We start from the raw sequence: 26,453 nt of genomic DNA on the forward strand, positions 1-26,453 counted from the left end.
GTCTCTTTCTAACTGCCAAAGGATTGACAATTGGCCTCAATGTCATTCAGCTCAAAACAGCAAATCAGAATGCTGACTCCTCTTCCCAGATGTGCAGTTTATATTCATTCAGGTGGGGTGAGAACAAGATTGTACTTGGCTATCTTGCTGCTTCTTCCCTCCCACTCTAAAGTCCAGCAAATATCCCAACCTCACATAACAGACTTAGAAACTTTCTAAAATTTGGAAGGCTGTGGCTATTAGAACATTGAATATTCCAGCGCAGTCCAGGCCCTTTGGCCCTCAGTGTTGTGTCAACCTGTGGAATCAACCTGAAGTCTATCTATCCTACACTATTCCATTTTCATCCATATGTCTATCCAATGATCATTTAAATGCATTTAAAGTTGGCGAGTTTACTACTGTTGCTGACAGTGCGTTCCACACTCCTACTACTACGGAGTACAGAAACTACCTCTGACATCTGTCCTGAATCTATCACCCCTCAATTTATAGCAATATCCCCTCATGCTAGCCATCACCCTCAGAGGAAATAGACTCTGACTCTCCACCCCACCTAACCCTCTATTTTATTTGTCTCAATTAAGTCACGTCTCAAACTTCTCTCTTATGAAAACAGCCTCAAGTCCCTCAGTCTTTCCTCACATGACCTTCCCTCCTTACCAAGCAACATCTAATAAATCTCCTCTGCTTTTAAAGCTTCCACATCCTTCTTATAATGCGGTGACCAGAACTGTACGCAATACTCCAAGTGCAGCTGCACAAGAAGTTTATACAGTTGCAGCATGACCTTAAGGCTCCGAAACTCAATCCCTCTACCAAGAAAAGCTAACACACCATACGCCTTCTTAACAACCATATTAATCTGGGTGGCAACTTTCATGGATCTATGTGCATGGACACAGATATCTCTGTTCATCTACACTACCAAGAATCTTACCGTTAGCCCAGTACTCTTTATTCCTGTTACTCCTTCTAAAGTGAATCACCTCTCACTTTTCCACACAAAACTCCGTTTGCCACCTCTCGGCCCAGCCCTGCAGCTTATTTTTGTCCCTCTGTAAACTGCAACATCCTTCAGCACTATCCCCAACTACACTGACCTTGGTATAATCAGCAAATTTACTAATCCATCCTTCTAAGCCTTCATCTCGGTAATTTATAAAAATGACAAACAGCAGTGGCCCCAAAACAGATCTTTGTGGTACACCACTAGTAACTGGACTCCAGGATGAACATTTCCCATCAACCACCACCCTCTGTCTTCTTTCAGTGAGCCATTTTCTGATCCAAACCACAAAATCACCTTCAATACCATGCCTCTGTATTTCGTGCAATAACCTCCCATGGGCAACCTTATCAAAATCTATATGCACTACATCAACTGTTTTACCCTTATCCACCTGTTTGGGCATCTTCTCAAAAGAGCTCAACAAGGTTTTGTGAGGCACGACCTACCCTTCACAAAATCGTGTTCACTATCCCGAATCAGCTTACTCTTCTCTAGATGATTATAAATCCTCTCTCTTATAACCTTTTCCAACACTTTACCCACAACCAAAGTGAGGCTTACTGTTCTATAATTACCAGGCGTGTCTCTTCTCCCCTTCTTAAACAAGAGAACAACATTTGCTATCCTCCAGTCTTCAGGCATTATTCCTGTGGACACTGATGACATAAAGATCAAAGCTAAGCACTCTGCAATCATCCCTCTGGCTTCCCAGAAAATCCTAGGATAAATCCCATCTGCCCCAGGGGACTTAGGTGTTTCACACATTCCAGAATTGCTAACACCTCCTCCTTGTGAACTTCAGTCCCACCTAGTCTTGTAGCCTGTATCTCTGTATGCTCCTCGACAACATTGTCTTTTTTCAGTGTGAATACTGAAGAAAAATATTCATTTAGCGCTTCCCATCTCCACAAACTCAATGTCCAACTTCCTACTACAGTGCTTGATTGGCCCTAATTATGTCTGATTACACAGATAGAAAGCTTTAGGGTTTTCCTTGATCCTATCTGCCAACAACTTCTCATGTCACACCCTGGCTCCTCATAGCTCTCTCTTAAGGTCTTTCCTGGCTAACCTATAACTCTTAAGCACCTTAACAGAATCTCCACATCTCATCCTAACATAAGCCTTCTTCCTCTTGACAAGAGATTCAACTTCGTTAGTAGACCACGGCTCCCTCGCTCAACTACTCCCTTCCTGCCTGATAGGGACATATTTATTAAGGTCATGCAGTAGCTGTTCCTTGAAAAAGCTCCACATTTTAATTGTGCCCATCCCCTGCAGTTTCTTTACTCATCCTATACATCCTAAATCTTGCCTAATCGCATCATAATTGCCTTTCTCCCAATAATAACTCTTGCCTGCGTTATATACCTGTCTCTTTTCACCGCTAAAGTAAACACAATCGAACTGTAGTCACTATCACCAAAGTGCTCACCTACCTCCAAATCTAACATCTGGTTCGGTTCATTACCCAGTACCAAATCCAATGTGGCCTCGTCCCTTGATGGCTTGTGTACATACTGTGTCAGGAAGCCATCCTGCACGCATTGGACAAAAACTGACCCACCTTAAATACTCGAACTATAGTATTTCCAGTCAATATTCAGAAAGTTGAAGGCCCTCTTAACAAGTACCCTGTTACTCTCGCTCCTATCCAGAATCATCTTTGCTATCCTTTCCTCTACATCTCTGGAATTATTCTGAGGCCTATAGAAAACTCTCAACAGGGGGACCTCTCCTTTCCTGTTTCTAATCGCAACCCATACTACCTCAGTTGACGACATGTCAAACGTCCTTTCTGCAACTGTAATACCGTCCTTGATTAACATGCTACACCTCACTTTCTTTTACCATCTTCTCTATTATTACTGAAATGATTAAATCCAGGAACCTGCAACAACCATTTCTGTCCCTGCTTCATCCATGTCTCCGAAAGGGCCACAACAGGGGCAGCACGGTAGCTCAGTGGTAGCACTGCTGCATCACAGCGCCAGGGACCCGGATTCAATTTCAGCCTCAGGCGACTGTGTGGAGTTTGCACATTCTCTCAGTGTCTGTGTGGGTTTCCTCTGGATGCTCCTGTTTCCTCCCACAATCCAAAGATGTATAGATTAGGTGAAATGGCCATGCTAAGTTGCACATAGTATTCAGGGATGTGTAGGCTAGGTGCATTAGTCAGGGGTAAATGTAGAGTTATAGGGGATTGGGTCCGGATGGGTTACTCTTCAGAGGGGCGATGTGGACTTGCTAAGCATAAGGACCTGTTTCCACACTGTAGGGATACTATGATGATCTAAGTCCCAAGTACCAACCCATGCGGCAAATTCACCCACCTTATGCCGAATGCTCCTGGCATTGAAGTATTCACACTTCAAACTACCTTCCTGCTTGCCGGTGAACTCTTGCAATCTTGAAGCCTCACTACTTTGAACCTCCTGGACACTGGAACTACAATTTAGGTTCCCAACCCCTGCTGAATTAGCAAACTCCACCTGCTCCAACTTGGAAATTGGTACCCCTCTGGTTCAGGTAAAGACCATCCTGTTTATAGAGGTCCCACCTATCCCAAATTATCCAAGTACCAAAACCCTCCCTCCTGCACCATCCCTGCATCCACGTGTTCAACTCCTCTCTCTCTCTCTCCCCCTATTCCTTGCCTCGCTAGCATGTGGCACAGGTTAACAAACCAGAGATAGAAGCTCTGTTTGTTCTAGCACTAAGCTTCCACCCTAGCTCCCTGAATTTCTGCCTTAAATCCCCATCCCTTTTCCTACCTATGTGGATCACAACTTGGGGCTGCTCCCCCTCCCCCTCAAGGATCCCGAAAACACGATCTGAGACATCACGAACCCTGGCACCTGGGAACCAACACATCAACCATGAGTCTCTGTCATTCCCACAGAATCTCTTATATGGAGTCCTCAATGACCAATACAAATTACTTCTGGTTTTCACAGCAAACTCCCCCTTCTCTGACCAGGTATCCTTCCCAAACTGATGATGACTGTTTGCTGTTATTTGACCACAAAATGACTTTCCAAGCATCACCAAGAATGCCTATTTACAAGTCTATAGCATTGTTCAGTTCTGAACCTGCTTCAGCTCACCTACTGCTGAAACTTCACACAAGACTTTGTTAGCTTTAGACTTGACTCTTCCAACACCCTCTTGACCAGCCTCTCCTCTTACACCTGGCAAACTTGGAGATGATGTAAAATTTTATTTTCCAAAACTCAACTTACTCCAAATCTTGTTCATCAACCAATCGGTGCTCACTGTCATTCAATGGCTCCAAGTTAACAATGTCTTAATTTTAGAACCTGCATCCTTGTTTGGAAATTCCACCATAATTGTGCCCCCCCTCATCTCTGTACAAGACTTGCAGTCTCTGTCCTCTAATCAAACCGCTTGTGCATCTCCAATTTCATTTACTCCACCATAGAGAGCCATGCTTTCAGTTCCCCTAAGCTGTCAAAATCAGTCTCTAACCTCTCTCCTCACTCCTCTTTTAACATGCTTCTTGAAACTGAGTTGTTTTATGAAACTTATCATCACCTGTTCCAGTATCCGCGTTTGTGAACTGGCTGCTTTTATTATATGAAACTCTTGTTAAGTGACTTGGGATGTTTCAATGTTGTTACAACCTGGTAAGGGACTGTTAACACTGAAACAGAAGCTCAAACATCTGGTCACAGTTCATGGAACTAAGCTACAAGATTTGTTTTTACAACAGAACAAATGTTTGCATGTAAAACAAATTAAAAACAAAGGTGATTATATTAACACTGTAACTTATGCCTATACATGCCAGGCCCTTAGGTTTACTGTTAGGCTATGATATTTTGAAGTTATGTACCCTTTTGAAGTAAAACTTTTAATATCGTCTTTCCGTTTGCACATGATACCAAAATTGGAGGTGTAGTGGACAGTGAAGAGGGTTACCTCAGATTACAACAGGTCTTGACCAGATGGTAAAAAGTGAGTCTGTTTGAGAACGTGGCTGATTTTGTGGCCTCCTCTATATTGGGGAGACGGGCCGCCTACTTGCGGAACGCTTCAGGGAACACCTCTGGGACGCCCGGACCAACCAACCCAACCACCCCGTGGTTCAACACTAACTCTCCCTCCCACTCCATCAAGGACATGCAAATCCTTGGACTCCTCCATCGCCAGAACATAACAACACGACGGTTGGAGGAAGAGCGCCTCATCTTCCGCCTGGGAACCCTCCAACCACAAGGGATGAACTCAGATTTCTCCAGTTTCCTCATTTCCCCTCCCCCCACCTTGTCTCAGTCAATTCCCTCGAACTCAGCACCGCCCTCCTAACCTGCAATCTTCTTCCTGACCTCTCCGCCCCCACCCCACTCCGGCCTATCACCCTCACCTTGACCTCCTTCCACATCTCCATCGCCCCTCCCCCAAGTCCCTCCTCCCTACCTTTTATCTTAGCCTGCTGGACACATTTTCCTCATTCCTGAGGAAGGGCTTTAGCCCGAAACGTCGAATTTCCTGTTCCTTGGATGCTGCCTGACCTGCTGCGCTTTAACCAGCAACACATTTTCAGCCTTGACCAGATGGGCCAAGTGGCTGAAAAGTGGCTGATGGAGTTATATTTAGATAAATGCGAGGTGCTGCATTTTGGGAAAGCAAATCTTAGTGGGACTTGTACACTTAATGGTAAGGTCCTAAGGAGTGTTGCTGAACAAAGAGACCTTGGAGTGCAGGTTCATAGCTCCTTGAAAGTGGAGTAGCAGGTAGATAGGATAGTGAAGAAGGTGTTTGATATGCTTTCCTTTATTGGTCAGAGTATTGAGTACAGGAGTTGGGAGGTCATGTTGCAGCTATACAGAACATTGGTTAGGCCACTTCTGGAATATTGCGTGCAATTCTGGTCTCCTTCCTATTGGAAAGACATTGTGGAACTTGAAAGGGTTCAGGAAAGATTCACAAGGATGTTTCAAGGATTGGAGGGTTTGAGCTAGAGGGAGAAGTTAAATAGGCTCGGGCTGTTTTCCCTGGAGCATTGGAGGTTGAGGGGTGACCTTATATAGTTTTATAAAATCATGAGGGGCATGGATAGGATAAATAGACAAGGTTTCTTCCCTGGGGTGGGGGAATCCAGAACTAGAGGTCATAGGTTTAGAGTGAGAAGGGAAAGATATAAAAGAGACCTGAGGGGTAACGTTTTCACACAGAGGGCGGTACGTGTATGGAATGAGCTGCCAGAGGAAGTGGTGGAGGCTGGTACAATTGCAACATTTAAGAGGCATTTGGATGGGTATATGAATAAGAAGGGTTTGGAGGGATATGGGCCGGGAGCTGGCAGGTGGGACTAGATTGGGTTGGGATATCCAGTCAACATGGATGAGTCGGACCGAAGGGACTGTTTCCACGCTCTATGATTCAATAGCACATTCCTCTACAAACTACTTACTTTATCCACCCGTAGCACTTTGTGTTTTGAAAAAAAGAAAACTTTAACACATCTTGAACAAAGATGCTTCAGGCTCCTTGGTCTGATTACTGACCAATTCTTCCAAGTTAATCTGATGATTTCTTTGTTTGCCACAATGCTCAGTGAGGACCAGAGATTTCTTTCACTAGTTTCATGTTCCAAAAATTTCTGGATTTTGTTCTCTCAAGATATTCATACGGAGTTTAAGCCTCACCCACATTCTGTACAGGGAATGAAGCTAAACTTTTTCTGTGCTTACAGCACAGTTAACTAACTGCTATTTACTTTGGCTGTCAGTGAGTTGCAAACCAGGCCCAACCTATCATTATTGATCTTGAATGGCTTCGGGTCCCTTTATACAGCCTCCACCAATTACAGTCTGCCCACTCAGTCAAGTTATTAAATGTCAAGTTCAAGCGTTTGTTTCCTTAGAAGCTGAGATGATAGTCTCTTTTCCATGTTTCCCTTTTCTGCTTTTGGTTTCAGTTAGATGAAGTTTCTCCACCCAACATTTCACAACTCCATCACTTCTCTTCTCAGCTTGTATCTGTAATAACCACCCAGTTTGCTTTCATTGCAGTCAACCAATTTTCTGCAGTTGAAACTTTTAATTCTTAAAGCAACAAATTAGACCGTACTCGAAAATATATGAACCATAAACTCGAGATTCATAACACTGTTAAATGCAGTACATAAATGAAAGGTGCTGTTGTTATGCTCTAATGTTGTATTTCAAGAAGACAAAACTTTTGTTATTTCTTCCCTACCTCCAGATGGGGAGGTGATGACCTAGTGGTAATACCGCTGAATTGCTAATCCAGAGACCTAGTTAATCTGGGCATCTGGGTTCAAATCCCACCATGGCAGAATCTGAATTCAATAAATATCCGGAATTAAGAGTCTAACGATGACTGTGAATCCATTGTTGATTCTTAGAAAAACCCACCCAGTTAACTAATAACCTTTAGGAAAGGAAATTAAAGTCTGGCCTGCTCATGACCCCGGAAGTGCAGCAATGTGGTTGACTTTTAACTGCCATTTCCCACCTTGGCTCTGCCATCCTGCCCACCCACCACTCATGGAAGAACAAAGGAAGGGGAAAGAGTCCTCTTGTTGGAAGATCATATTTCAGCCAACCACTTGAGCAAGTTACTTAAAATTATTCTTTTCAAAAACAAGTTACAGGATAAGATGTTTTAGGCATTTGCCTTGGGACTATTTCAAGTTTTTCTTTTGTCAGTGCAGACGCAATAGTCCGAATGGTCTCTTCTGATGACTTTTTAACTAGTAACCAATTCTTACCTGTAAAAGACATTTGATCCTCTCCCCTGGTGCCATGATCACAGTGGTGAAAACCCCAGATAGCATCCCCGCAGCAAACAATTGCGGATACCTGTACAATAAAACAGAAATGGGAGACCAACCGTTCACTCTGAATCATTAAAGGTGGAACATCACAGAGATTTCCAAAGGCAAAAATAAGGCAGAAGGCATGCTGTACTTTGACTGATCAGGTGACACAGATTTGTGCAAGAAAGATTCTTCTGAGTTCAGTTGGTTTGTATCAGCTTCGGTGTCAGGAGTGTTACAATTGGCATCAGGACCATGAAACCTATGTTATCGCTGTGCAAGGATAGAAATATATTTTGTACCAAAGCCAGAGTCTATGACATTAAAGGTCTAGGCATAGCATGAAGAGTGGTTAACTGGATGAACCACTCATTGGGCTTTTGCCAACTAAGAACTGTATATGCTGCTTCAAGTTTCATTTTCAGTGTTTTGGCTAAAAGATGACAAACTACCCATGTTCCATCAGCTTTAGGATCTTGAGATATCTACAGACATGTTTGGATTATTAAGTCAAGAAGCTATGAATTCAGATAGAGATTCTTCTGAGGACAGCCATGTAACATACCTATCAGAGACTCATGTTTTCTTTAACTAACTCCATCTTAATGGCATGATTGACACTTCGGATATGGTGTGTCAGTGTTAGAAATGCATTTAAGAACAGTTCCAAAGTTCCGTGATAGCTTTGGACCTTGCATTTAAGAGGATGCTTCTTTTACTTGTTGTTAATAATTAGTTATCTGAGTGATTTGATGCCTTTTCCCCAAAAAATGAGCTGGGTTCTTTGACACTGCCATTCGTAGGCAGCTTTATAATTTATTCATTGGTCATTTAGTTTAATTGGTGATCTATTTTGAAGAAAAAAAGAAAAGGATAGTTTCCCAGTAGAGAACTAGTTGCTGGACAGGAGAGGGTCCAAATGGAAATGTGTAAACTGGTGCTTGTATCCAGAACTAGAGGGCATAGGTTTAGGGTGAGAGGGGAAAGATGTAAGAGACCCAAGGGGCATCTTTTTCACGCGAGGGTGGTACGGGTATGAAATGAGCTGCCAGAGGATGTGGTGGAAGCTGGTACAATTGCAACATTTAAGAGGCACTTGGATGGGTATATGAATAGGAAGGGTTTGGAGTGATATGGGCTGGGTGGTGGCAGGTGGGACTAGATTGGGTTGGGATATCTGTTCGGCATGGACAGGTTGGACCGAAGGGTGTGTTTCCATACTGTACATCTCTATGACCCTAATTGCTAGAAAAACTCAGCAGGTCTGGCAGCATCCGTGCAGAGAAAGTAGAGTTAATGGTCGGAGTCCAGTCACCCTTCTTCAGAACTGTTTGCAGCTGCGGAAAGGTTGGTGTATATGCTCAAGAATGGGTGGGTGGAGGTGGAGACAAGGAGGAGGAGGAGGAGGAGAAGAGGAGGAAGTGATAGGTGGAGATGGAGCCCAGAGAGAGATGTAAAACAGTTGGACAGACAAAGGAGTGGGTAAAGGTCAGTCTGGAACAATGAATACTGCGAATTGGGACCATTAGTGGCTGACAATAGGCTGTTAGTGGCAGCAGCCCATGTGATGACAAGGCCTGATGTGTAGGTGTTGGGATAAGGACATGGGAGAAGATGTTCAAGCCTTAAAATTACTGAACTCGATATAGAGTCCAGAATGCTACAGGGCTCCCAAGCAGAAAATGAAGTGCTGTTCTTCCAGCTTGCATTGAACTTAAGTGGAGAACTGCAGCAAGCCTGAGACAGGGATATTGTCCTGAGGACATGGTGGCAAGTGAAGTGGCAGGCAACTGGAAGCTCAAGATCGTTTTTGCAGACTAAGAGGTAGATGTCCTCAAAGTGGTGCGCCCAGTCTGTGCTTCATCTCCCCAATTTAGAGGAGACCATGTTGCGAGCAGTGAAAACCATAGACTAGATTGAGCAAACTGTTGGTAAATTGTTCCTTCACCTGGAAGTTGCATCTGGGGTCTTGGAGAGGGAGGAGAAAGGTATCACAAAGCTGGTTCCTTATTTCTAAAAGTTGTTCCTTTTCTCAAGGATGCTAAGTCCATGGTTTTTTTTTCGGTGAGTTGTAAATGCTCCCAGTGTCGATTAGGTAAGATTTCAGGTCAAAGTGGTCATGTTTTAGAAGTGACCTGTAAAATGAAAGGGGAGTGGTCAGCTCTCTAGCTGAACAGTTCAGTTCAGTGCAGAACTAGTTGGGCGTTCAGCTGTGTGGCTGCAGAGAGTCTCTCTCCTTCTGCCCTTCCAACTTCAACCTGTAAGAATTTGTTCCTTTTTTTTACTGTTTCAAGAGCGTTTGCTTATTGGGATTGTTGTGTATATTCGGAACAGTGTAATTAATTCTAGTTTGGATAGACCGAGTTCTGTAGGGGTTCTTTATTCTGCTCTTTGTGTTTCATGGTGTAATTTTGTGAATAAATTTTTTGTCTGTTTTAAAACCTGGCAAAAAGTGAGGTCTGCAGATGCTGGAGATCAGAACTGAAAATGTGTTGCTGGTTAAAGTGCAGCAGGTCAGGCAGCATCCAAGGAACAGGAAATTCGACGTTTCGGGCAAAAGCCCTTCATCAGGCAACTTAGCTATCTTACTCCGGGTAATTTTCATTGTATACTTACCAAAACAAGTTGCAAAGTTATGGCCTGGGTTGCCTGCTCAAGAATGTTTTGAGTGGTCTGATCTAGTCCATAACAAAGGAAGTAAACAGGCAGGTATTACATCTTATGCAATTGTAATGGGAAGGAGTTGTGGAGGTGTGGGAAATGATCGGAGTGGGGGAGTGGACCAAGGTGTCCCAAAGAGAATGTTTCCTGCAAAAGTCTGATAAAGGAGGGGAGGGGAATGTGTGTCTGGAGGTGGCATCCAGCTGGAGATAACAGAAATGGCAGCTAATGATCTTTTGGATGTGGATGCTGGTAGGATGCTAAATGAGGACAAGTGAGACCCTGACATTGTTGTGGGAGGGAAAAGAGGGGTTGACAGCCAAAATGTGGGAAATCATACACAGCTGAGGGTCTCGTCAACCAAGGTTGTAGGGAATCCTCAGTTGAGGAAGAAGGCGAATATTTCAGATGCTTACCATCAGTAATTCTGGTAAATATAAAGCCCTGATAGGATGTCCACTTACAATTTATCAGCTGTTTTAGCAACTGCTGCATGCTGTTACCCAGCAAATCAGTTAACATTTTCCACATTTCCTCTCTGGAGTTCAATTTCCCTCAATTCTGTAAATTTGTCATAACAAGGATATCATTACTTTGTGGGCCAAACAGATCTTTATGGATCACTGCCTTGTGTTTTCCTGAAGAAGGGCTCATGCCCGAAACATCAATTCTCCTGTTCCTTGGATGCTGCCTGACCTGCTGCACTTTTCCAGCAACACATTTTCAGCTCTGATCTCCAGCATCTGCAGTCCTCACTTTCTCCTTGTGTTTTTAGACTTGCCTTCCAAATTCCTGCAGGGCAGCTGTCTCCCAGCCAAGGTGACCATTGAAAATGGTTTCTGTTTCTTGTTTTTATAATAACACTTTGTTGAAAGCAACCAACATCAAACAAAACAAGCTTCAACTTCAAATCTCTAAGAATACTCACGTGAGGACATCTTCAATATTCTTCTGCTGTAGTTTCTTACCCAAGCCAAAGCCAAAGAAACACACAGCAAACATGGGTGCAACACCAATAATTGGAGCAGCCATTCCTTTGTATAAACCTCGAACACCCTAGGAGGAGCACATTGCAGGGTTCAAGTAACATACTATAATAATTTTAATTAAATTCAAATTTTTTTTTATTATTCATTCACAGGATAAGAGCATCACTGGCTAGGCAGCATTTATTGCCCACCCCTAATTGCCCAGAGGGAGTTAAGAGTCAACCACATTGCTGTAGTCACATGTAGGCCAGACCAGGTAAGGGTGGCAGTTTCCTTAATGGAAATTAGTGAACCAGATGGGTTTTTCTGACAATCGACAATGGATTTATGGTCATCATTAGACTCTTAATTCCAGTTATTTATTGAATTCAAATTTCACCATCTATGGCGGCAGGCTTTGAACCCGGGTCTCCAGAATGTTCTTTGGGTTTCTGGATTAACAGTCCAGTGATAGTATCACTAGGCCTTGCCTCCTCCTGAAGTCATCAAAGTAATTAAAAACAATTTCACAACAATTCTCCAAAAGAAGAATCTGCACTGTTTTTAATCTCTCGCATGATATACAAAATATTTAATTTTTGGTTGTATTTCCATATCAAGGTTGTAAGCATTTATGATGGAAATCATGAATTTAAACAGCTACTATAATAATGCAGTTCCAGTTTCTGGCCAGAAGGATGCATTGTAGAATGGGCTTTTGAAGTCAATTCCTTGCCATCTTGCACAGACAGACGCTATATTGACCAACTACCAATATTTAACATTTGTACAAATATAAAATCAAGGTTGAAAAAAAAACACACTTAAGCCAGAACACGTCCATGTAAGCTGATACTCAGGTCTGTTCCTTCAATTTTGCTTCCATGGTACCATTATCAGGTGACATAACTGCAACTATCCAACCTCGTGTTCAAAGTTTGAAATATTCTCTTCCAGTGCAGCAAACATTTGAAGTTGGCACTATTTTTCCTAATTCAGTAGAACAAGATAGGCATGTTTGTGCGCTCTTCTCCATACCTCACCAAAATCAATAAGTTCATCAAAATGTTATTGTCTATGTCACTCCTCTATACTTTAAAACACACTCTTGCAATTTTTTAAAATGTCCGACATAGTGTGTCACAAAGATCTGTTATTTGTCACAGGTATACAAACAGCAATGCATCAAACATAAATGCATCAACTCATCTCAGACTTAAACAAAAACCAAAATCAAAGTTGGCAATGCAATGCAGTACTGGAAAAGTATTACATTATTAGATGTGCCACCTTTTCAATGCAGCATTAAACTGAGCCTCTGCTCCCTCAGTGGTTGCAAAATATCCCATAGCACTGGAAAAATGGGGGAATTATCCCTGATTCTTGCCAATATTTATTGTCAACCATTGCAAAACAATTATCTAATCACTGTTATGAGAGTTTGCTATGTGCAAATTGACTGCTGTGTTGCCACCTTACAGTAGAGACTGCACTGACATACTGCTGTAGCAATACGTAAACATACTAGAGAAGGAACAAACTTGAGCTTCTCTTGGGATGTAAGGCGAGGCAAGTGACTGCAGTATTACTGAGAGTACTTTGTGACCAGTGATCATAATTCTATTAGTTTTAAAATAGTTATGGAAAAGAATGGCTGAAAATGTGTTGTTGGAAAAGCGCAGGTCAGGCAGCATCCAAGGAACAGGAGATTCGACGTTTCGGGCATAACGTCGAATCTCCTGTTCCTTGGATGCTGCCTGACCTGCTGCGCTTTTCCAGCAACACATTTTCAGCTCTGATCTCCAGCATCTGCAGTCCTCACTTTCTCCTTCATGGAAAAGGATAGGCCTTGTATAAAAGTTAAAGTTCTTAATTGGAGTAAGGCAAATTTTGACAATATGAGCTAAGAACTTTCAGAAGTTGATTGCAATAGACTGTTCTCAGGTAAAGGGATGACTGACAAGTGGGAGGCTATCAAAAGTGAGATAACGAGTGTTCAGAGGCATTACTTTCCTGCTGGAATGGAGGATAAGGCTGGAAAGAATAGGGAAGATTGGAGGAGTTAAAATATTGAGGCTCTGGTCAAGATTAAAATGGACGCGTCTGTTAGGTATAGATAACTGGGATCAAGTGAAACTCTTGAAGAATATAAGGGGTGTGGGGGTATTCTTAAGAGGGAAATCAGGAGGGCCGGAAGGGGATATGACACTGCATTATCCTTAACCTTAACTGCCAAGGCTAAGAGATTCTACAAGCTTATTAAGAACACAAGAGCAACTAGGAGGAGATTAGGACCCCTTAAAGATCAAAAGGGGTTGTCTTATGTGTTGAACCACAAGAGATGGGAGAAGTACTAAACGAATATTTCACATCAGATTTTACTGTGAAGACAGACATGGAAGTGAAGGACCTTGGAGAAATAAATACTGATGTCACGAAAACAGTCCACATTACAAAAGAGGAGGTATTGGAGGTCTTAAAAAACATAAAGGTGGACTTGATCAAGTGTAACCCAGGATGTTGTGGAAATTAGGGCAGAAATTGTGGGGCCCCTAGCAAAGATATCTGTATCATCTACAGCAACAGGTGAGGTTCCGGAGGACTGGAGGGTGGCGAATGTTGTGTCTTTACTTACAAAAGGCTGGAAGGAAAAGCCTGCGAACTGTAGACCTCTTGGTTTGACATCAGTGGTAGGTAAGTTTTTGGAGGGGACTCTGAGAGATAAGATTCACATGCATTTGAAGAGGCAAGGACTGATTAGGGATAGTCAGCAATGATTTTGTGTGGGAAATTATGCCTCACAAGCTTGATTGAGTTTTTTCAGTGAGTAACCAAAAAGATTAATGAGGGTATGGTTTTGTCTACATTGACTTTAGTAAAGCCTTTGACAAAGTTTTGCATGGTTGACTGATTAGTAAAGTTGGATCACATGGGATTCAGGGAGAGCTTGCCAACTGGATACAAAATTGGCTTGACTGTAGAAGACAGAGGATGGTGGTGGAGGGTTGTTTTACGAACTGGAGGCCTATGACCAATGGTGCTTCGCAGGGACTAGTACTGGGTCTACTTGTTCATCATTTATAAAAACGATCTGGATGAGAATTTAGAAGGCATAGAAAGTAAGCTTGCGATTGATAAAATATGTGGTATTGTCAACAGTGAAGAAGGTTATCTAAGATTACAAAGAGATCTTGACCAATTGGACCAACGAGCTGAGGAATAGGAGATGGAGCTTAATTTGGATAAGTGCAAGGTAGAGTGATAAAGTGAACAAGAGCAGGACTTATACAGTTAATGGTAGAGCCCTGGATAGTTTTGTTGAACAGAGACACCTGGGGTTCAGGTACATAGTTCTTTCAAAGTTGCATCAACGGCAGACAAGATGGTTAACGAGTTCAGCATGCTTGCCTTCAATGCTCAGACCATTCAATATAGGAGTTGGGACATCATGCTGAGGTCGTACAGGTCACAAATGAGACCATTTTTGGACTACTGTGTAGAACATGGAACAGTACAGCGCAGAACAGGCCCTCTGGCCCTTGACGATGTGCCAACCTTCTATCCTAGTCAAAGATCAAACTAACCCACAAACCCTTGATTTTACTATCATCCATGTACCTATCCAAGAGTCGCTTACATGTCCCTAATATATCTGTCTCTATTACCACCACTGGTAGTGCGGTCCACACATCCATCATTCTCTGCATAAAAACCGATCTCTGACATTTTCCCCCAAACCTCCAATTACTTTCGACTAATGCCCCCTTGTGTGCTCACTTCTTCCCTGAGAAAAATTCTCTGACTATCCACTCTATCTATGCTCTCATTTCGCAAGGTTTGTGAAGGTTCGAAGCTCAGGTTGAGGTTTAGGGTGTAGGTTTGCTCGCTGAGCTGTAGGTTTGATATCCAGACGTTTCATTACCTGGCTAGGTAACATCATCAGTGGCGACCTCCAAGTGAAGCGAAGCTGTTGTCTCCTGCTTTCTATTTAGATCTTTCTCCTGCTTTCTATTTATATCTTTCTCCTGGATGGGGTTCCTGGGGTTTGTGGTGATGTCATTTCCTGTTCGTTTTCTGAGGGGTTGTTAGATGGCATCTAAATCGATGTGCTTGTTTATGGCATTGTGGTTGGAGTGCCAGGCCTCTAGGAATTCTCTGGCATGTCTTTGCTTAGCCTGTCCCAGGATACATGTGTTGTCCCAGTCGAAATGGTGGTTTTTTTTCATCCATGTGTAGGGCTATGAGGGAGAGGGGGTCATGCCTTTTTGTGGTTGGCTGGTGTTCATGTATCCTGGTAGCTAACTTTCTTCCTGTTTGTCCTATGTAGTGTTTGTGGCAGTCCTTGCATGGAAATTCCGAGACCCCTCGGAATCCTAGTAGCACACAAACCCACCGACACTCTCAAACAAAAACTAACAAACTTAAAAGACCCAGTACCCATGGACAAAACCAACGTCATCTATAAAATTCCATGCAAGGACTGCCACAAACACTACATAGGACAAACAGGAAGAAAGTTAGCCACCAGGATACATGAACACCAGCTAGCCACAAAAAGACACGACCCTCTCTCCCTCATAGCCCTACAGACGGATGAAAAAAAAACACCATTTCGACTGGGACAACACATCTATCCTGGGACAGGCTAAGCAAAGACATGCCAGAGAATTCCTGGAGGCCTGGCACTCCAACCAGAACGCCATAAACAAGCACATAGATCTAGATGCCATCTATCAACCCCTCAGAAAACGAACTGGAAATGACATCACCACAAACCCCAGGAACCCCATCCAGGAGAAAGATATAAATAGAAAGCAGGAGACAACAGCTTCACTTCACTTGGAGGTTGCCACTGATGATGTTACCTAGCCAGGTAATGAAACGTCTGGATATCAAACCTATAGTCAGCAAGCAAACCTACACCCTAAATGCCTCTCATCATCATGTTCTCCTCCATCAAGTCACCTCTCATCTTTCTTCGCTCCAATGAGAAAAGCCTTAGCTCCCTCAACCTTTCCTCATAAGACATACCCTCCAGTCCAGGCAGCATCCAGCTAAATACCCTTTGCACCCTTTCTAAAGCTTCCACATCCTTCCTATAATGAGGCAACCAGAACTGAACACAATATTCCAAGTGTGGTCTAACCAGGGCTCTACAGAGCCGCAGCATAACCTTGCAGCTGTTCAACTCAAACTCACTGCTGATAAAAGACAAAACAGCTTACGCCTTGTTGACAACCCTATCAACTAGGGTGGCAACTTTGAAGGATGTATGAGCATGGACCTCAAGATCCCGCTGTTCTTCCATATTGCCAAGAACCCTGCCTTTAACCCTGTATTCTGCTTCCAAAATGAATCATTTTACACTTTTCCAGATTGAACTCCATCTGCCACTCATCAGCTTAGTTCTGCATTCTGTCAGTGTCCCAACGTAACCTATAGCAGTCTTCCATACTATCCACCACTCCACCAACCTTTGTGTCATCGGCAAACTTACTAACCCATCCTTCCACTTCCTCATCCAAGTCGTTTATAAAAATCACAAACAGCAAAAGTCCCTGCAGAACACCACTAGTCACTGAACTCCAGGCTGAATACTTTCCATCTACTACCATCCTCTGTCTTCTATGGGCCAGCCAATTCTGTTTTCAGACAGCCATATTTCCCTTCCTTTCCTAATAGAAAGGACACTATTAAATTGGAGGGGGTTCAAAAAAGATTTACCAGGATATTGCCAGGACTAGAGAGTTTGAGTTATAAGGAGAGGCTGAGACATTTTTCACTGGAGCATGGGAAATGGAGGGATGACCTTAAAGAGGTTTAGAAAATAATGAGGGATACAGATAAGGTGAGTCACGAAGGTCTTTTCCCTAGGATGGGAGAGTTCAAAACTAGGGGGCATGATTTTAAGGTGAGAAGAGAAAGATTTAAAAGGGACCTGAGGGGCAATGTTTTCACACAGAGGATGGTTCATATAGAGTCAAGAGACTCTATAGCTGCCAAAGGAAGTGGTAGATGTTGGTACAGTTACAACATTTAAAAGACATTTGGATAAGTACATGAATAGGACCAAAGTGTCTGTTTCCTGGGTATTTGATCTATTTCAGTTCCTTCTCTCATCTTGATGCCCAGATTTTTTCAGTTGAAGTTAGTTCTGAGACATTGGTCTACACGAAGAACACAATATAAACTACAAACTTTATGAACTATATTAGCTAATATATTTAATGAGTGTTTGCTTTTGAGGGAGTAGATTCACTTGCAGATTAAACAGTTTTGGTATATTGGGTTTGGTATTAGGTTCTTCATGTTGTCATTTTCGCAGTACAAGGTCATTGTCAATATACCTGTGAGATAGCTGGGTAACTTGGAGTAAAATTTGGCCATCATTTGCTGCCAAATCTAGACGGCCAAATGGTTTCCTTCTCTTGCTGAATTTTTTATACACCTACGACCATCAAGAACATTATTACTTTCCTCAATACTTCCTTGATATTTTCTCATTGCATCATTCACCATTCATTTTGTGCAAAGTCTTCAACCCTCACCACACTCCTCAATAAACTATTGTTTCTTCATTTGTGCTTGCACTGCATGAATTTAGCACAGAAGTGTTATTCCCTCTGGGCAACCTCCTACCTACCTTCCAGTTGTTTACTTGCATAATTTTGTGTGAGAGAATGACTGCAGAGCATTTACACTCTAGTGCACACTCAGGTCAGGAAAGATCAAACATTAGGGACAGTCACTTCGTTAGGTGACAAAGGAGTAGCGCTCCAAAAACTTGAGATTTCAAATAAACTTGTTGGACTATAACCTGGTGTCCTGTGACTTCTGACATTGAAGAGCAGGCAGAAAGTACAACTGGGTAGGACATTTTCCATCAAATTCTGACTTCGACTATCTGCTTTAGCGTTGTGTCTCCACCTCTGTAAAGCTCAAATCAGGAACATCGTCAAATTGTAGAAATCAGATTTGAATTTTCCCATTCAAATGCTTTTTACTTGTGCTCCCATTGTTTTCAAGGTCAGCATTGGGAGACTTGTCATAGAATGTACCAGAGAAGCCACATTAAGAAATGGTATTAATTAGCAATCACCATAGCTGGGTACAGAAAACTGCTTTTGGGCTATGAGCAAAATTAGTAAGACTGCAGTTACTGCTCACCTCCATTTTCTCACGCAATAGTCAACCAGATGATTGAGCAGAAAATATTTCTTGTTCAAATATCGCATAATAAATGATGGAAAGCAACCCAAATGATTCACTCATGTCCCAAGGGAGGAAGTCCACTTTGAAGTGACACAAGGATGGACAAAAACATGGTGTTTAAATGCTTTTTCCAGAACACATGGCAAAATATAGCATACGAGGTAAGAAGGCCATAAGGCGCAGGAGCAGAATTAGGCCATCCAGCCATTCAAGTCTGCTCTGCAATTCGATCACTGCAAATATGCTTCTCAACCCCATTCTATGACAGTGAGTTCCCAGATTAACTACCCCATGGCTGAAGAAATTCCTCCTTATTTCAGGTCTAACAGGTTGTCCCTTCACTCTGGGACTATGTGTTGGGTCCTTGTCTCTCCTAATAGTGGAAACATCTTCTCCACATCCACTCCATCTGTACCTCTCAGTATTCTCAAATTTTCTATCAGATCCCCCCACCTCATCCTTCTAAATTCCATCGAGTACAGACTTAGAGACTTCAACCATCATTGTATGACAAGCCCTTCATCCCAGGATCATTCCTGCTAGCCTCCTCTGGACCCCCTCCAATGCCAGCACATTCTTCCTTAGATACAGGATCGACAATTACTCTCTCAATTTGCAGTCTGATTAGACCCTCACATAATCTCAGCAGTACATTACTACTTTTGCATTCTAGCCCTCTTGAAATGAATGTGACTAGTCTGCATTTCTGTTCTTCCTACCAAAGTGAACAAACTTACTCTTTCCGACATTGTATCCCATTTGCCATTCCTTTGCCCATTTTCCTAGCCTGTCCAAGTCCTTCTGCAGTCTCCCTGCTCCCTCAACAGCACCTGCCGCTCCAACTATCTTTTGCCATCTACAAACTTAGCAACAATGCCCTCAGTTCCTTTGTTCAGATCATTAACATATAACATTCCTGAAGAAGGGCCTAAGCCCGAAACGTCGATTCTCCTGCTCCTTTGATGCTGCCTAACCTGCTGCGCTTTTCCAGCAACACATTTTTCAGCTCTGATCTCCAGCATCTGCAGTCCTCACTTTCTGCTAATTAACATATAACATGACTAGTTATGGTCCCAACATAGACCCTTATGGTACTCCACGAGTCACTGGTTGGCATCCTGGAAAAGAAGCAGGAAATTCCTGAGGAAGGGCTTTTGCCAGGAACGTTGATTTTCCTGCTCCTCGGATGCTGCCTAACCTGCTGTGCTTTTCCAGCACCACTCTAATCTTGACCATTGGTATTATATAACAGCTTCCTGTGCAGCACCTTGGCAAAGGCCTTCTGGAAATCCAAAGAGATCACATCCATCCACTAGCTCTACTTTGTCTAACTGGCTCATTGCATCTCAAAGAATTCCAACAGAATTGTCAGGAATGACTTCCCCTTGACCAAGTCATGCTGACTCAGCCCTATTTTACCATATGCTTTCAAGTACTCTACAATCTCATTCTTAGTGATGAACTCTAAAAATATTTGCAATGACCAGCTATAGTTTCCTGTCTTCTGTCTCCCTCCCTTCTTAAACAGAAATGGTACATTAGCCATTTACCAGTCCTCCAGGACCCTCTCTGACTCCAGTGATTCCTGAAAGATCACCACCAATGCCTCCATACAATCTCCTCAGCTATCGCCTTCGGAACTCTGGGGTGTAGTCCATCTGTTTCAGACCTTTCAGCTTCCCCAGTACCTTCTCCTTAGTGATGGCACTACACTTACATCAGCCATAGACTCTCTTGAAATTCTGCTATGCTGCTGGTGTCTGCCACTGTGAAAACTGATACAAAGTACCTATTCAGTTTCTTTGCTATTCCTTCATTCCCCATTACTACTTCTCCAGCCTCATTTTCCAGTAGTCAGTGTCACCTCTTGCCTCTCTCAAATATCTTTAAAAAAACTCCTTGCAATCTTTATATTACTAGCTAGCTTACTTTTGTATTTCATCATCTGCTGGCCTTTAAAGGACTTGCAATCCTCTGACTTCTTGCTAACTTCACCATATTGTATGCTTTTTGTCTTTTATGTTGTGCCTGACTTCCCATGTCAACTATAGTTGCCTTACCCTCCTCTTGGTACGTCTCTTCTATGACTGGAAATCTGCAAAAAAGACACATTGCCCCTTGTCAAAAGTCAATGAGCTATATGCTCGTGAAGAAGCCCTTTGGTAGTTCGTCCACATTCATCAAGACCTATCCAATCCCATTTTCCAGCACTTAGTGGACAGATGAGTAACCTGTTCAGATATGCTATTACATACCTCTGGGACAAGTGGGACTTAAGCTCTGGCTCAGAGATAGGGATATTACCACAGCGTCACAACAGCCCTTGTGGCCCACCTTTTATGCTATAGCATTTCAAGTTCTCATCAAATACTTCTTAAATGTTGAGAGGGTATCCTTTTTTCTGCCCACTTCTCACATCTCTGCCCAAGTGCATACAAGATGAATAATGGGAATTGTGGATGGTGCATTTTTTTCACAGCCTGGCCTGTACACCAGCTAGCAGCCAGTGCAACTTAACTCGGTCACGGACATGTGTTCACTTCAATACTCTGCAGCTTAACAAATTGCAGCTATTCCATTCTGACCTGCCTTGGTCTTCCACTAAACATTTGACCAGTGCAGCCAGATTTTCATGTTTCTGCTCTCCAACTTAAATCTGCTGGAACTATCCAAACACTCACTAAGTCTCATACAAGTCTTCTCTGATCCTCATCATTCCTCCTTTAGTCTTACACTGTTAGCACTTTAATCATTAATGATCTCCTATCTTCCAACCCATTCTTTCATAGTTTATTCTTATATATTTTTATGTGCATCCTGTTCATGTGCGATAATCCCTTCCTGAGAACTAGAAGGTATATCTGAAATGTTAATATTTGTCTTTTCCCAACAGTCAGTGGCAAGCCTGCTATGTATTTCTTCTATTTGAATTTCAGATTCCAATGTCCTTTTACTTCTCGTTGAATCTTACAGCATTGAAGTTGTTTTTATTTAAGCAGAGGATTATAAGTCAGACATATCCACTTATTAAAGCAGCTTCTGTGAAATAACGGGAGATCAAATCCAGATTGGCGATCAACACAAGATTGACCCAGAGCTTGTGTTTACTTGGCATCCCACTCTGAGCGATGAAGCTCAACAAAAAGAGTCATAGAGCTGTACAGCATGGAAACAGATCCTTTGGTCCAACCAGTCCCATCTGCCAGCACCTGGCCCATATCCCTCCAAACCCTTCCTATTCAAATACCCATTTGTCTTTTGAATGTTGCAATTGTACCAGCCTCCACCACTTCTTCTAGCAGCTCATTCCATACACGTACCACCCTCTGCGTGAAAACGGTACCCCTTAGGTCTCTTTTATATTTGTCCCTTCTCACCCTAAACATATGCCCTCTAGTTCTGGATTCCTCAACCTCAGGGAAAAGACTTTGTCTGTTTATCCTATCCACGCCCCTCATAATGTTATAAACCTCTATAAGGTCACCCTTCAGCCTCCGACACTCCAGGGAAAACAGCCCCAGCCTGTTCAGCCTCTCCCTATAGCTCAGATCCTCCAACCCTGACGACATCTTTGTAAATCTTTTCTGAACCCTTTCAAGTTTCACAACATCTTTCCGATAGGAAGGAGACCAGAATTGCATGCAATATTCTAACAGTGGCCTAACCAATGTCCTGTACAGCTGCAACATGACCTCCCAACTCTTGTACTCAATACAATGAACAATAAAGGAAAGCATACCAAACGCCTTCTTCACTATCATATCTACCTGCGACTCCACTTTCAAAGAACTATGAACCTGCACTTCAAGGTCTCTTTGTTCAGCAACACTCCCTAGGACCTTACCTATGACTATCTCTCTTTCAATTAAACATCCTACAAACTTTCATTTTCAACACTGAGTTCAACAATTTCAGATCATAATCACCATTCCCATTTTTGCTTTAAACACAGTGGGTGTTGGTAATATTTCTTTCTGGTCTTGCCATCCAGACCTATCTTTAGTTCTTAATTTGCCCCAGTACCATTCTTTTTTGCTTTTCACCATCATCCCTTTTGTCATTTAAAATCTCCTACCTCCAACATTCTCATGCACCTCTGCTTTGTTCTGAACTGACACCTTAATATCAAAGATAATAAATTGGAGCCCCGTCTGTACTCCAATGTAAATGTAAAAGAAGAATCATTCGACACTATTCTGAAGACCAGGGTGTTGCACATGCTGTCCTGGTCAATATTTATTCCTCAATCAATATCACAAAAAACAGATTGAGTTGGAGTTATTACACAGTTGTTTGTGGGAGCTCGCTGGACAAAAACAGGCTGCTAGGCTTCCTGTAAAATAGCAGTGACTACACTTCAAAAGTGCTTCTTACCGTTGAGCAGCTTGGAACATTGAAGTCAGGGGAAGTGCTATATAATTCCAGCAATATCTCTTTTTCACTTCCCTCCTTCCCTGCCTCTGTTCTTGCTTAAAACCTGTTACTTCACAAGTTTTTATTTCCTGTATTGATGAATGAGTATTAACTTGAAACTGAATTCTTTTTTTTCTTTCTTAACAGATGCTATATGATCTACTAAGCATTTTATAACTTACTATTTACATTTACAAAATTCTCTTTTTTTAAACAAGTAGTGCAGTTGTTACCTCTCGAACTAGTGTTTTGTAGAAGCAGTCAATAGTTCCTTTGAACATGGGAGCTTGGCCAGGAAGAGGCTTTGGTTGCGTCTGTAACCGGACCTAAACATGATGTACCAGAAGACAGCGATTAGCTTTCTATTTAGAAACACTTTCAGTAATTTTACAAATTCAGCAGATCAACATAAGGCAAAAACTCAGTAAAAATCAAAAATGTTCCTTGGCAGTATTTGCTGACACCAAAAGTGCAGGGCAACTGAGCTGGCATACTCACTTGGAAATGTACACACATTGTGTTCCAGACCCGCTGTGCCATTGCGTAATGTGTAGCACATGCAAAGAGCAGGCACAACACTTAAATGGGGTTTGGCAGAATAAAAAGACACATCAGGGATGGAGGGGGAGAAAATTAAAAGTGCTTCTCTCATTCTCACACCCCCAAATGTTCTCCTCCCCAGCAGTCTTCTCTCCACCCCAACCACTCCTCTGATTCTCCCCAGGATTCTGATCAACCCCCACCCATCTCCCAGATCCCACTCTCTCTCCCCCTACCTCCATCCTTCCCCTAATCCTCCTGGCCCTCGCTTCCCCCACCCCAACCCATGGAAAATAGGCACATGATTGCAAGCCTTCAACAAATCTTATTCACCACCTCATGTACAAGCAGCTTTCTACAGCATACTGTGCATGCTCCTTGGTGTTAGAAAATACCAGCACATAACTATCCAACATCAAATTGAGAAAATTCATTTTAACCCCACCTTACATGTGCTCTTGATCAATGAAGTTAACAATGATACTCAATGTGGGAGAGGAGAAAATATCAAAAGGACTTCATTCTTAACAGGGCATTGAGACAAACATACACAGTATACAGGATTAAGGTTACAAAGAGACTCTTCTCAAATCGGAGAAGAAGAGGGAGCTTGGTACTCCACTTGACCTTGGCTGTACTCACTTCTGATTCTTAAGTTGGAATGGATTTACAATTAATTACGCTTTTCACTTTGAAAGATGCACAAAAATTGTCTAAGCCAAAAATTGCTCTATTTCCAATGGTGTGGCAGGGAAGAAATAGGAATTTTCTTAAATTCTTACATTTTGGAAACGCCATAATACAACAATGTACATAGTTGAGCAACAAAGAACTAAAACAAATAATTTGCAAGCTTGTGCAGACATTTCAGTCCTACAATCTCCCAGTCTTAAATCATGAGCCATTTCTTCATTTTAGAAATGTTATCCTTAATCTTGGTACCTCATCCACTAATCCATTAAATTTAATGTTCTTGTCTATACATTGAAGTCCCTCCATTATCTGGTTTTACCTGACTGCTGGAAGTTCTTGCTCTACAACACCAGAACTTGGAAGAAGTCTAAATTTTGCCAATTCGGGCCTCTTATGCGTTCCAAAAATCGGCAAACAGAGACAGCCAAAACAGGAGGAATGGGGCATTTCTGGGAGGTGTGGAATCAGTGGCAATTACATAAATTTGTAAAAATGGGGTCTTAGAGGGATTTAAAACAAGGTTAAGAACTTTAAATTGAACCACTCTCAGACCAGGACTTGTTATGAGTTAATAGTGCAGAAAGTAGAACCTTATATAAACAAAAGTATGGATTTGAGAAGATCAGCATAATCGCATAGGCGCTAACACACCTGAGAAAAGCATGGAAGTATATACTGATGGAGTTAAATGGAATGAGGCATTTGCACAGTATAAACATGGAGCAGTTGGGTCAAATTGCTTTTTTGGTGCTGTTAATCTCAAGAAAGTCAAGAGTCCATGATTTTTAGAAAAGGGGACAAAATCTGAGTGAAACCTGCAAGACACTAGCTAAAATCCTACATTCCCCTCTTTAAAATATACCTCAAAATGATAATTAAAAATTTATATTTAAAAGTTAAAAAAATAATATTCAAAAATTTAACATGTACTTTAAAACTTTCAAATGAAAAATAAACAGAAATGCAACACATTTTGCAAAAAATTAAATACAAAATAAATAAAGTATATTTTGGGAGGTTGTAAACAAAAATAAACAAACACACTGTATTTTGTATTAAAATTTTAAATTAAGTTCAGAAATGCAGTATTTGTGCATAAGATTTTAAATAAAATAACCATATACATTTTGCGTTAAAAACATTTAAATTAAACAACACACAAACGTGTACTACATTTTGTATTAAAAAGTTTTGAATTAAACAACACAAATGCTGTATATTGTGCAGTAAAAACTAAAAAAAAAATGAAAAATCTAGACTGTGCAAGAACATAGTATAATATAATTCAATTCAATACAGAGGTACAGGGTTTTCAGTCCACCAAGCCTGTGCCAATTCCTCATCCTTACTTAGATTACTTATTGCCCATGCTCAGTTTCCAACCCTCTGTTCATCTCATGTTCATGTGTTTATCAAGAAATGCCTTAAAAGATTGCTAACATGCCTGCTTTCACCACTTCTACTGGCAGTGCATTACCAGCACCTACCATCCACGGTGTGAAAAATTTTCCCCGCACTTCTCCCCTAAATTTTCCCACCTCAACTTGAACCTGTACCTTCTAGTCATTGACCTTTTCACCCTGGGGAAAAGCCTCTGACTATACACCCTATGAACACCTCATAATTTTGTAGACATCTACCAAGTCACCCCTCAGTCTCTGTCTTTCCAGTGAAAACAATCTGAGTTTAGTAGATGTGATCCATATGGATTTCAGTAAGGCGTTCGACAAGGTTCCCCATGGGAGACTGATTAGCAAGGTTAGATCTCATGGAATACAAGGACAACTAGCCATTTGGATACAGAACTGGCTCAAAGGTAGAAGACAGAGTGTGAGAAACAGAACTCACTCACAAATCAATCAGCCTGAGACAAAGCCTTGGAAACAAGAACAATTTATTACAGGCTTGCACCGGACGCTTCTGAAATCAAGCAGAAATGTGCGCGAAAACAGAGCATATTAACATTCTTATTCATTTACAAGTTGCGGAATTACGCCTTCCTTTTCCCATCCTATCATAAGCTGATTACCTCACTTGTTTTTTTCTCTCTAGTTATTTTCTTATCTGGCCATCCTGCTGTCCTTGTATGTGTGCATTCTTTGTTCCTTGTTTGTTACAGCTTGTTCTTTTATCCAGTTTCTCTGAT

At 42.0% G+C, this 26,453-nt stretch overlaps 1 protein-coding gene across 3 annotated transcripts in view; it reads right to left on the reverse strand.

The window, feature by feature from the left end:
- Nucleotides 1–26,453, reverse strand: part of prkar2aa (protein kinase, cAMP-dependent, regulatory, type II, alpha A) — a 324,960-nt gene that overhangs the window by 290,835 nt on the left and 7,672 nt on the right. For all 3 annotated transcript variants that reach the window (XR_009645425.1, XM_060835351.1, XM_060835350.1), the window contains exons 2-4: nt 23,308–23,400; nt 11,410–11,537; nt 7,773–7,863 (exon numbers count right to left, since the gene is read on the reverse strand). Coding sequence is in view for 2 of the 3 variants with exons in the window: in XM_060835351.1 (XP_060691334.1) it covers nt 7,773–7,863; nt 11,410–11,537; nt 23,308–23,400 (312 nt within the window). In the remaining variant the exon portion in view is untranslated. The remainder of the gene's footprint in view (nt 1–7,772; nt 7,864–11,409; nt 11,538–23,307; nt 23,401–26,453) is intronic.

This window comes from Hemiscyllium ocellatum, chromosome 14 (assembly GCF_020745735.1).
Source record: "Hemiscyllium ocellatum isolate sHemOce1 chromosome 14, sHemOce1.pat.X.cur, whole genome shotgun sequence".
NCBI classification, from domain to species: domain Eukaryota; kingdom Metazoa; phylum Chordata; class Chondrichthyes; order Orectolobiformes; family Hemiscylliidae; genus Hemiscyllium; species Hemiscyllium ocellatum.